A 13692-nucleotide genomic window follows, 5' to 3' on the forward strand; every position below is an offset into this window, starting at 1 on the left:
CTGGGCCACCTGACCAATCAGAGCAGAGAAGACCAATCACAACAAACTGGGCCATCTGACCAATCAGAGCACAGCAGACCAATCACAACAAACTGGGCCACCTGACCACTCAGAGCAGAGTAGACCAATCACAACAGACTGGGCTATCCAACCAATCAGAGCAGAGCAGACCAATCACAACAGACTGGGCCTCCTTGAAAGGAGGGGTTAAGAGAAACCAAATCCTTGACTGAACCGTTTCAGAAACTGTGAGAAAAGAGTCAATGCATGTAAACCTGTTGTAGGAGACCTCCAAAACTAAATCAGGAATCTTTAAAATAGCATAATAAAATAGCATTGCACACTAGATAGATGAATAACAAATATTCTTCATTGGTCGACCGAACTTTATTTTACGATTCTCAGTTCTTTTCATTATACCGTAAATAACTCATAAAACACATGTATTATATCTTCAAATCGAATCAATTGTCTTTATTGCCTTCGTGCAGCAATGAAACTCTAACCTTTAATGATTATGGGATCAGTTTTTATATGATGAGGATGGTAAGGCGGATGACCTAAGTGTTCATTAAGTAGATGACAATGATGACAGTCCCAGAAAAATCAATGCAGGGGTCTCGCTTGCTTCTCCACGCGACACATTCATGTATGGAAGAGTGTGTGCTGGACCCTCACCTTCATGACCACACAAGACATCACCTGTCAAATGCGTCGCATTCAATAAACAACCAGCAGGTGCAGAAGCTTCACGGTTTGTTTTCACAGACACAAGAATCTCTACATACTGTATGTTATTTGTTTGTTTATTAGTTTTACATAACCATTTTGTAAAACTGTACATGGTCTTAGGAGATGTTGGGGAATTAACTTCTCTGCTTTGAAATTAACTAGTACATCTTTATTACTCATTTTGGTGAGCACATTGATTGCAGAACTGCTGTTGAAGGGAACTTGCAATGACGTTTCCCTTTGCAATGCTGCACTGGGGGCACAAGCCAATTTTAGTATCAATAGCTAAAGCCTTGTCTGTCTGCAGTGCAATTAAAAACTCAATTTTGGTAGAGCTTTGCAGCCCACGATAAATGGAACTGTCATCCTTGAATTGTTCTTCCGACTGACAAAAATACACGGAGGATAGGCAATGCAAGGCTATACGTGCCGTAGTTAAAAATCTCAAATAATGTTTATAGGATATAAATTATATTGTAATTCTATATTATAGATTAATGTGTAAATATAGCTTTTCTTTTTTTATAGGTGGGACAGGGCAAAGTTGCATGCAGTTACACAGACTTACAAAGCAGTCACTCACTCAAGTAAATACACAGTATTGAACACAGTAATATATAAAGTAGGGGAACTGTTTCACTTCATTAATCTACAATATACGAAATCACATTTTCACAGTACAAGATTCAGCACCATGGACAGCACCGTCTCAATAACAGCTGCGGTGTAAAAGGGTCAACGTAACAATATACGTCTCTCTCTCTCTCTCTCTCTCTCTCTCTGCCTCTGCTGAGTCCATATATGCAGTCGTTCATTCACTTAATTCGCGATTGTTATGTTTAGTAGTTCCTCCTAAGGTGGCGTTACGCGTCTGTCATGTTTTAATTGAGGTTGAAAGAAACTAGTGATCTGTGCAAACACGCGTCAAACGGCCGCTGCGTCGCGTCTTTGTATTTTGCGCGTTGGTGTCGCGTTTTTAGACGGCGTGTTCATAGCTCAACTTTTAAAAACACTTATTGAAACCGCGTAATTATTTATTTAAACAGAATAACGCGTGCGAATCAAATATGACCTCACGCCGATATCCAATCGCTTTCAGTGACGCTATTCCTAACAAAGCGATCGATGGAGATCAATTAAAGGGGCTTCATGTTACAAAACAAAAACCAATAGTATACAGCCACGTGACACCGGATCTGCAGTTAAACGAAACAAACTTTGATTTCGCGAGAGCGCAGAACAGGTTTGGTCGCGTCACTGGCTATTAGTACATTGAGCGTTAGTAAATGAACACACCTAATACATCAAAGGGTTGAGTTTTTAATTAAGGTAATTACATGTGTTAAATAAACTGCATGAACCCGTGACATGCAGCTGCTGAGGTCATTTATCGTGACATTGGTCGCCTTGAGGCTAGTGGTTTTCCACCGCTTTCTTTTGATAATTTCATGATCATGAAGCATATTCTCATGAATAGTGAGAATAACCTCAGGTAGAATGTATTACATTTCTTACCTAGTCATGGTTTTATCTTTAAACAGTACAGCATAATTCTGCAACATGACCAACACCAGATGGGTTACATCATAATACATCATATTCTTTAAAAGTTTGCGTCAGTCGGTGAGTAGAGTAAACGGTATTGCCAATAACACACCTTACGGTTCACGTTTTTGAAATTGTGTATAATGCGCATTAATACGCATTCCCTTTATTTTATTAATGTTTAAAATGCATTATAAATGTTGTCGTAAAAAATCGTATTATCATGTATTTTGATAAGCTCTATAATGCATGCATTAATAATATACAGGCTTCATAGAAAGTGTTACCAAATCTCCTTCTTCTTCAACGTCAGTTCAAGTTTGATCAATATCGCCCTGCTGGTCCAATTGGAGGAGCCGCTCGCGCTCACTCGGAATATGATGCTCTCAGTCGCCTCGACCATCTTCAGCACCAGTCTCTCTCTCTCTCTCTCTCTCTCTCTCTCTCTCTCTCTCTCTCTCTCTCTCTCTCTCTCTCTCTCTCTCTCTCTCTCCTCATCTCCCCCTCTCTTTCTCTCAGTCTGTCTTTCTCTCTCTCTCTCCCCCACATGCAGAAGAATTGTTCTCCATGAGTCGCTCCGCTTCACTCACGGCTGGATTTTTGCGTTTATGATTCTCCTCAAACAGTTCGTTTTATGAGGCTTGGTTTTTTTTGAGGCAGGAGAGAAAATGGCTCAAAGCGCGCTGCTTTTTTTATTATGGCTATTCGGCACATCTCTCGCTGGCTTTCCCAATCAGATCAACATCGGTGAGTCCGTCCGGATATGCTTGCCTTCTTTTATCGCTATTTGTGTGTCGATGTCTGGTTTCGATGCATATGCGTATATGCATGTATATATGGGTTACACGAAGACGTATTGCTTGCTGTGTTAAGTGCACCACTAATACAATCTAAGGAATCATCACACACGATACGTAACTAAACACATGCATTACTAATAAAACGATTATGATTGTTTATGCAAAATGTTTAGGTTTATATTAATCTGCATGCATGTCAGCTGTCAATCTCTTTTCATAAACTTGAGAGAAAGTTCCTTCCTACGAATGGATGCGAATCAAACTGAGTCCATGAATGTGTCTGAAAGGGTTTGACTCTCTATAGTGCTGATTAAAGCCGGTTGTTTTATATTCATGAAATCTGTGCATCATCTTTGACTCGTTGCTGTTTGGTCTTCATAAAGGTGGGCTCTTCATGCGATCCACCGTGCAGGAACACAGCGCTTTCAGATTCGCCGTGCAGCTCTACAACACCAACCAGAACACGACTGAGAAACCCTTCCATCTCAATTACAACGTAGATAACCTGGAGTCATCCAACAGTTTCTCTGTCACTCATGCATGTGAGTACTATGAGCTTTATTGCTTCAACGCTGCTTCATACAACTGAACGAGACGGAGGAATAATTGTGTTCTGTGTTAATTATCATGCTTGTCCGTTGGTGATAAACCAGTCTCTACTGTGATAGATGTCAGCTCAATGCAGCTGTAGAACTGGAGAACCACTGTATCTAATGGGGTGTTCTGCAGGGAAGAGTTTCTATTACCCCATATATTATCTCATAATCTTTACTGTAATGATCCAGTTAGTGCACAACCTACTAACATCATGCCTCACTGTGGAGCTCAAATGAAATGTGTTGGTACTGATTGAGTAGCTCAATAATGACGAGGCATACAGTGACAGACAATATAAGAGCAAAACCACGACCAGACAGGGTTAGATTCAGAAGCCAGAGTTATAACCCTCAGAGATGGGGTTTGGAGTTGGGATAGGGTGGAGAGGTCAAGGAGAGGATTTCATAGTTTCAGGATCATATATCAACAGAACAGAAACTTGTGATATTTATCAAGATTCTAGCTTTTCCCTTCAGCCGCCGTGGATGGCTTCACCGTTACGCTTGCTTAGTACATGACAAGTCGTTTTGTGTTTCTGCTTTGATGTGTTTGTGCTCGAATCGCTTTGTAATTATGACAGTTCTTTTGCGGCGTCCATGCTTGTCCAGTCTGATTTGCAAGTGAAAGTGTTGCAATAAGAGGATGAGCATTCGGTGATAGAAGTGCTTTGTGGGCACAGTCTGTCGGTATTTCTGAGTCAAAATCACTTTGAATTCAAAAGCAAGTTCCCTTGGCAACGCTGAATAACCCCAGCACTGTAGAAGTACAGATAGGTGTGAGAGAGATGGCATGCAAGATTACACAACCTGAGACTTTCATGGAATTGTTGGAGAGACAGAAACTAAATATGTTGTTATTTGAGACTTGAATATTTCCTACCAGACTTTCAACACTCACTATTCTACTTTTTTGCTTAAATAGTGGTTGACTAATATTGATATCTAAGAATATGTATGTGTGTGTGTGCAGTATGCACAGAATTATCCACTGGCAAAGTGGTTGGTGGTTTTTGGATAGAATGGGCGTTTCTATAACACCAAAAAGGAAGACGCTAAAAATAATCCCCAAAACATAAGCAGTGACGGAAATTAACCTGTCCATTAAGGGATGATATTTAGATGTATTTACACAGACTGTTGTTTAACTATGAATGCATTTACAGAGCAATTACAGCCGCATAAATAATGTTACGCAATTAAGTTTTTAAATATATTTAATATAGAAATATGAACTGTTGGAAAATATTAAACTTAAAAAGAAAAGATTCTTTAAATATGAAACTAAAACCACCAGTAAGTGGCAGCAAGCCACTGTTGAGTCATTGATTTGTTCATTCGATTGATTTGTTCAAAACGGCTGATTCATTGAGGAACAAAACACACGTCTGTTGATCGGATAGGCAACTATTGTTTTGTGGGCAAAATAGAGCAAAAACAGTTGCATCGACAATATTGTGTATATAATTTACATTACTTAATATTAGCCTACATATTTATTAATTATATACCATTGGATAAAGTTGTGATGATCTTAAAAGGAGGACAAATGGCCACCCTTATACGTTAAATGACCATTTCCAATGGTTAGTCATTTCCGTTGGCTAATACATTTGGAAATATATGTACATAGGCAGATTTATCATGTTGCCCAATACATACACAACCCAAGGCCTACAGATGTCAGATCGGCCAAAATCACACTTTGTGGTATATGAGCTTTAAAGGAACAGATCACCCAAAAATGAAACTTTTGTCATCACTTATTCACCCTCAAGTTGTTTCAAATCTGCATGAGTTTCTTTTTTCTGCTGAACACAAAATATGATATGTTGAAGAATGTCGGAAACCAAACAGTTGGACCCCATTGACTTCCATAGTATTTTTTGTCCATACTATGGGTCCATCAACTGTTTGGTTTCTGACATTCTTCAAAATATCTTCATTTGTGTTTAAATGAATACAGGTTTGGAACAGCTTGATGGTTAGTAAATTATGACATAATTTTCAGTTTTGGGTGAACTAAGTATGTAAGGTACAGAAGTTATGACATAATTTTAATTTTTGGGTGAACTAAGTATAAGAAATACAGCTGCCTGACAACTGACCGTGATACCCAGCAAGCCCTTATACTGTGAATGTATATATGTATAATGTGTACTTGTCTGAGCACATACACTCAGTCCAGCAGTTGCTCTACTCATGCGTTGGCTTCAGTGCTGTTGTGATGTGGTAACCTCAGCAGCCGTGTGGATTTCCAGAGCGCTCCTCAACCTCTGCAGTGTGCTCTCATTAACAAACAGACCTCATATTGCTTCACTGCACTGACTGCCATTGGGATCTACACATAGGCAGCCAATCAAACCCAAGTGTCAAGGTGGGGTGGGTTTGTGGGAAAGGAGGCGCGAATCTCTGCGTTACTGTGTTTTGAGCGGCGATCACGTACTAATGAGGTGTCTGCACTGATAAGAGCACAGGCGTTACGAAAATGAGTGAATAAATAATAGATAACATTGTTCTAGCAATAGTACATGTCCCTGCACTGAAGATGCACAGTGTTGGGGGAGAAGGAAGATGGATTTTAGCAATCCTAATAAATCGAGGGGCACAGTAGTCCTAAGAGAATCCCTTACAAAGCATCTGGAAAAGGATTCAAGACGGTCTATAATGTCTGACGCAAATGCCGGTGTCATTTTCAAACATGTAAAGGTGTTAGCTGCCATTTTGATTTTACAAAAAAAAAAAACTTCTCAAAAAAGATGGGTTTTGTTGTTATAAACTAATGTATTTTGGTTGATTTAGCAATGACTTAAAACCAAATAATTTAGATGTTCTCTTTTTTTAGGCTGGCATTGTTTTGTTTGAATATCAATTGGTGCAGCACAGCATCTTACTTTTTCCCCACCAAAAAAAATCACTTTTACATATGCCATGAAAAGTTCATGTGAACAGTTGACATATTGGATAATCATTAACTTTGTTTGGTTAATGATTATTAGCCTCATACAAAAGCACATGCCCTGTAGCCACTGCAAATGTTAGTAGTTGTGTTTTTGTAAATGCCAGTGCTCTTAATTAGAGGTATCCATGATGACATTTTATACGGAAAAATCTAACGCAAATTCTCATTTAATACTACAACAACTAATGGTTACAGTTTATTTTGATAGTTTCCTTTAGACATTCTACTAACTATAAGTCATTTTTCAACTACATGTCAACTAACTCTCATTAGAGTATTAGTAGACTGTTAGGTTAGGGTTACAGTTAGTAGAATAAGTTGACATGTAGATGCAAAGTGACTTATAGTCAGTCTGTTGGGGAGCATAAAAATAAAGTGTTAGCAGATTATAGGAGATCTATTATGCAGAATTCACTTTTACATGGCGCCTTTACACAACCACTCTTTAGTGATAAAAATCCACTCCTTTCTTTCTTTAATCCCCATAAATCACAAGTAGTGTCTCAGAATAAGCGTTTGCAGATTCTATGCGACCTCACACATGCTTAGGCCCCGCCCACAACTGCTGACAGACTCCGCCCTATTAGCATAGACCCCGCCCTCAGTGAGCTGTACACAGTCCGCCATGTTTATCTCCTCGCCAGAGCATTTAACAGCAGCATTTACATAAGAAATCTATTATTACTAATGCTACTAAAATTATTTAATCAAACAATGAGTGATTTTCTGTTTTTCTTTTGTTGTTTGATTCATATTAACAGCATATATAGCAATAGGTACTGTATATTACTCTGCTGTCACTTTAATACACAGATTTAATATACACATCCGATTTCTGTACTTGGTGTTTACATTTACAGATATAACCGACTGTGTTTATGTGAACTGTGTGTGTTTTTTAAATAACCTTGTGTGTATTTGATAGTTTAAGCACAATAAGACGTGAATGAGAACTTAGTTAAATACTCGCTTCAGAGCTCTGAAATCCATATATCAGAAGTTTAGACTGATATGGCTTAAAAACACATACAGATAATAAACTTTCACGGCGATGAAGAACTGCAATGTCACGTGAGCGTGACCGCGATAGAGATGATGATCAAAACTAAACTGATGTTTAGTTTTTGGCGTGGAGTATCCAAGGCACGAGCTGTACAGGCTCCGCCCTCTTCTGGATATGGGGGCGGGGCGCAGCGGCTCATTTGCATTTAAAGATACAAGCACGAAAACAGCTTGTTTTTCCGCCCACACAAAAAGGTTAACAAAGGTTAACATTAACAACATAAATGATCTGTGGGGAATTTTGACCCGAAACTTCACAGACACATTCTGGGGACTCCTGAGACCGATATTACATCTTGTAAAAAGGGGCATAATAGGTTTCCTTTAAGAAGACAGACTAACACTCTAATGACTGATAGTTGATCAAAATTACTTACAGTTAGAAGAATGTGTGAAGAGGACCATCGAAATAAAGTGCTACCCAAATGATTTTCTACAAGCACTGAGAAACTGTGCAAAGTGAAGAAGTGTTTCCATTACTCCTCAAACGTGACAGCTACACTTTTCGTTTTGCATTTCAAAAGCGGCATGAAAGATCTGAAGCACGCTGAATAAAATCTTCAAATCGTTGCGGCAGTGAGTGTGTTTAGATGACGCCATGTGCTAAAGTTGTCACAGTCGTTTCTAAGTGTTTTCCTTTTACCCTTGTGGAGATTTGTTTAACAGCAAATCAAAAAAGCACAGAGGAAGCACGGAGAAATGGCCCTTTATGGATGGGAAAAGTTGAAATGCTGCTTCCAAAATGTGTCATATTCAGCTGAATTAGTGCAATGGCAACTAGATTCGTACCTTTTCAAAGAAAAATGCATTAGTATGCAGTTGCTAGGGTGTTCTGGGTGGTAACTAGGTGGTAAGCTACGAGGCCCTCGTGTTATATGAGCTGCAGTAATATTTGCTTTAACTAATTATCAGTGTAAATTATTTTTGCTCTTGCCTTCACATGAGGAGCAGAAGCTTGCAATGTCTTCACCATCTAGTCTTCTCAAAAAATACCTTACCTAGAATCATGCATAATAGGTTCCCAGTATAATTTCTTGGTTCACTTGTCTTTAATGTGAAACTGAATTGGAAATATGAGTAATAAAGATCCAAAGTGAGACATAAAGCTTTATGAATAGCAAATCAGTGGAACATTTCTTTAGACTCCATGAAACATGTTTCAATATTTCATTTTTCGCCTTGCTTCTCGTGCTGGTTGCTCTATATAAAATCAGCGCATATTAATTTAATTTCGTCACATGGGAGTAGATGTCTTTTAAGGTGAATCTATTTAAGGGAAGCGATGTTCCTCCAAGGCTGGAGAAGCGTCACATGTCTCTCCCTGTAAACCTTCATTAGGAACAGCAGCCCAGCAGCCCACATTCACAGCAGGCCTGGAACGCAAACAAACTTTCAACACAAAATCATTTCTTCTTTCCTTGTTACTAGCTAGGAATCAAGTAAACAAGACCTTATCAGCGTCGTTCTGCCTATTCGGTTGATCGGACGTCGCCCCAAAGAGCTTCTCTTTACTGTCACTTGGACAATCAAAGTGGAGAAGGAATGCATGGGAAGAAGTCGGTTAGCAAGTTGTTGTTTTTGGTTTTATCAATTATTCTTTTTTTGTCTATCTGATATGAGTACTGGCATTGAAAAGCAATTTTGTTGTTCAACTGCTTCGCTGTCAGGTTATCAATCAATCATTTAGGTAATTACTGTTTACAAAGTGACAATGAAGGAAACCAACGTTTATGAATGACTGAGCAAAGTAATGAGACTGCTTCTCAAACTGTTCTAGTTGATTGTACTCTGAGATTACATTTTTTGGCCGTACAATTGGTTTTGTTTCTAATGATGTTGAAGTTATATATAGTCTGGGGACGTTTTGATGAGATTTCCAGTTTCTTTATCCTGGAAGAAATATCATTCTGGGATAGGTCATCTTTCACCACAAAACCAAAAGAAAATTATTGTGCATAATAAAATGATTGTGCAATATATAAAGTGCATTTTTAGTACCCTTGATATTTTGGTATTATGACTGTTATGACTGACATAAGTGCATGTCTCCCCAAATTCTCATTAGTAAAAAACAAACAAACAAAAAAAAAAGATATATATACTCACCGGCCACTTTGTTAGGTACACCAATTCAACTGCTCGTTAATGCAAATATCTAATCAGACAATCCCATGGCAGCAACTCAATGCATCTAGGCATGTAGACATGATCAATAACATCTCCTGAAGTTCAGACTGAGCATCAGAACGGGGATGAAAGGTGATTCAAGTGACTTTGAAAGTGGCATACACACTGCCCAGCCAAAAAAACTGTCTGTTTGGATTTAAAATAAAAAAATGCTTAAGAGTCTATGATTGGGTCATTATTGCAGTGACTATTAAATTTATAGCTTGTTATATGTTTGGCAGTAGTTCTTCTAACCCTAATTGATGGAGTGTGTAGCTTTGTCAATACGAGATCTAGACCAAAAACTGATGCACCTTATAACATTTATTTCCATCAAGAGGTTCATCAGTTTTCGGTCAAGATCTTGTATTGTCAGTGCAAGAGTCCAGCACTCTGTAAAGTCTCCTCCAGCACATCCCAAAGACTCTCAATGAATTTAAGCTCAGGACTTCATGTGTGAAAATTATTATTCATGCTCCTCACAACCATTCTTGATGAATATTGATATTGTCATCCTTGAATATGGCCATGATGTGTCTTCCTATGGCTGATTAAGAAATGAAAAGCTACACACTCCATCAATTAGAGTTAGAAGAACTGTTGCCAAACATGCTAAAAACACAATAATCACTGCAATGATGATCCAATCATAAACTCTTAAAGGATAATTCCGGTATTTAACACCTTGAGTCTATATTGTAGTTTGTTTTGGATGAACAAGAGTGGTGGACAACATTTTTTTGACAATGGTTCCTCTCTCGAGTTTTTGAATATAAAAGAATTGGCCATGGACCCATTTAACATTGGAGTCAATGGGCATGTCCGAAAATGTCATTAAAACAGCCAATAATGTTCGTTTACAAAACTGTGCAACTCACCGAGTGATTAGTGATGTTAGTTGATGTTCCAGAAACAAAAAGTGTTGCGAAATACAGTTTCTGTCGTGTTTTATTCGTCATTTTGTAAAATCCCATTGTTGAAAAAAATAGTTCCACTATAGCAAAATAAACGGATTGGAATCATATATTGCGACGATATATTGTTTATAATCATCAACGAACACCACTAACCACTCGGTGAGTTTAACAGTTTTGTAAACGAACATTATTGGCTGTTTTAATGACATTTTCGGACATGCCCATTGACTCCAATGTTAAATGGGTCCATGGCCAATTCTTTTATAGTCAAAAACTCGAGAGAGAGGAACCATTGTCAAAAAAATGTTGTCCACCACTCTTGTTCATCCAAAACAAACTACAATATAGACTCAAGGTGTTAAATACCGGAATTATCCTTTAAGCATGTGCCTATTTAAATCCAGACACTTTTTTTTTTTTGGCTGGGCAATGTATATATATAGTTTATTTGTAGTGAAACCTGAACTTCTAAAACAGATTGACACCGAAAGACACTGGCATTCATTGTGACTGTCCATTCCTCTCTTGTATCTTATTTGACACATTATATGAAGGTGTCCTTGTGACAGTGTTATTATACACGTACAGAAGAATCTACATTTGAACCAGCAACGTAATGGTCAAATAGAGCTGCTCGCACACCAAAGACAGCACTGTCAGAACTGTCTGCCACACAAGCACAATGAAATGGCCATCCGCTGCAAAATCTTCTGGCAGAAATGCAGAACTCACAAAAATAATAGAATAAATAGACTCAAAATGACATTTCACCTCTACCGCCTATTGACGGAGACAGATTTCTGAGTCACTGAAGTACGTTGAGCACAACAAAGTACAGAGATTGCTCGAGCCCGAGATAAGAGCTATATTTGCCATAGGGAATCAGCTGTGATGTGTACTGTGAAGACAGTATGCGCAGTATGGCAACTGCGACGGCAAAGCAAACAGCACATTTAAGCATGTTTTGTTTGCATTAATTCAGTACCCGAGTACATTCCGCATTCTGTCACTCCTCCCGGTAATGAGATATGAATCTTCCCAGACAGCATACATTATTTCCGGGAGAGCGGAACGTCTTTATAGTTGCAGAATGCAGCATATTTGAGATTTTAACATATTGCACTTTAATAGACCACATCTGTTGCAATTGCACATGTTTACATTTTGTCTTAGATTTTATCTTCTCGTGGTTTGGACAGTCACAAGTTTGTGTTTGTTTTGCCACGGTGAATCTAATCCTTTGTTTGTTTGCTGCCAATTTGAGTCTTAGGCAAGCCTCAGTTTTGCAGCGGAGCTATAGAGAAGTTTTGAGTGTTTTGCTTTGTTTTGTGTTACTCGTGGTGGATGTATCTGCCAAGACGCATGCATTTTCCTCCCAGCCCACGGATTTGTGTTTGGGACAGGGTTTTGCTTTTGTACCTCGTAGGTTTTGTGCAGTGCTTTTGGGTTTCAACTGTGGTATATTTAGTAGAAATCGCTTTAAAAATGTGTTTACACGTCAGATAAAGAGAGATTTTTACCCTCCAAAAATGATGAACTTGTCTGATCATTTAAAACCAACTCTGAATGCTATTTCGATTTCTCGTTGTGTAGCAGGGCATTGTTAACAGCGGCACTACCTCAGAAAACTCTTTTAGCTTGAAATTAGACATGTAGCTAAATCATGAGGCGGAATCCATTCTCTTGATTGGAATATGAATCAAGTTGTCCTACCACTGCTTATAAAATTGCCATTCTGTGATGGGATCAATACAGCCAAACTGATATCAAATTGCTGTGCCTTGTTATGCCTTGTTCTTCTCTGAATAAATAAGCACAGGTTCACTGAGATTGGAATTTTATGAGATGTGCATTTTATATTTGGCAAACATGTTTTGCTTATCATGTCTGGGCCAGCACTGCTTGTGATAAGACGGAGCTAATAGCCTCCGGTACGTTTGACTGAGTCAAAGTCCATTTGAGTTTTGTTTAGTCAATTAGCCTAGCTAAACTTGTGGTATTTTGCAGGAAAAAAATAGGCATTCCTTTGTCATGTCTGTTTAGGTTTTAGTTCCTGTTTATTGGTGAATGTTCATGTCATGTGATTCCCTGTTTCCCTCAAGTGGTTCCTTTGTTTCATGTGTTATGTTTTCATTGGTTTGTCTTGTCAGGTGATTCTCCGTTCTGTCTTGTCATTGGTTTATCATCTTGATTACCCCTCAGGTGTATCTTGTTAGGCATTAGTTATTGGCTGTGTCCGAAATCACATACTCTATTGTGATTGATACATTGATAGTGTTGGCATAGAAAGGCATAATTCCCAGTCGAAGAACGTGAACCGTTCTGAGTAGAACATCACATGATGTCATCTCGAAATAACGGTAACTACGGCATGGCGTGGACGCAGCATTATAGCCCTCGTGTTTCCTTAGTGCCTTGTCTAGCTTTGTTTGTGTCACGCTGCTGTCGGCGAGTCTCTTGTTTGCCAAGTCAAGTCTTTTTTTATGTTTGCATATGTTCTGTGGGATAATAAACTGCACTTGGTTTACTCCACAAGTTATTAAAGCTGTAGTATGTAATTTTTTTTATGCTAAAATATTTTTTCTTAAAGCCAGCATCAAATCAAAACTGACCCTATGGAATGATTAATCTATGATAAATTTTAATCAAAATGTCATAACTACTGTGAATTCACACATACTTATTTAGTCTCATACTGTTTTTCGTCTACTACTGTATATAGTAGGGAAGTATGAGATTTCGGATGTAGCCTGTGACTGTAGTGCGTCCAATGGACGAAATATTTGCAATCCTATTTGCAAATATTTTTGTTTGAAAATGAATTTGGCAGTTCTGTTTTGGGGATGCACAGAAATTTCACACTTCAATTAATTTCAGAACATCGGTCTTTAGAAGTTTATTCCTTCTTCCCTGCA

At 38.4% G+C, this 13692-nt stretch overlaps 1 protein-coding gene across 5 annotated transcripts in view; it reads left to right on the forward strand.

The window, feature by feature from the left end:
- Positions 1–2773: 2773 nt before the first annotated feature.
- Positions 2774–13692, forward strand: part of gria3b (glutamate receptor, ionotropic, AMPA 3b) — a 170133-nt gene continuing 159214 nt past the window's right edge. For all 5 annotated transcript variants that reach the window (XR_013799696.1, XM_079630206.1, XM_079630207.1 and 2 more), the window contains exons 1-2: positions 2774–3024; positions 3461–3619. Coding sequence is in view for 4 of the 5 variants with exons in the window: in XM_079630206.1 (XP_079486332.1) it covers positions 2946–3024; positions 3461–3619 (238 nt within the window). In the remaining variant the exon portion in view is untranslated. The remainder of the gene's footprint in view (positions 3025–3460; positions 3620–13692) is intronic.

Source organism: Phoxinus phoxinus, assembly GCF_949152265.1.
Source record: "Phoxinus phoxinus genome assembly, chromosome: 12".
NCBI lineage: Eukaryota > Metazoa > Chordata > Actinopteri > Cypriniformes > Leuciscidae > Phoxinus > Phoxinus phoxinus.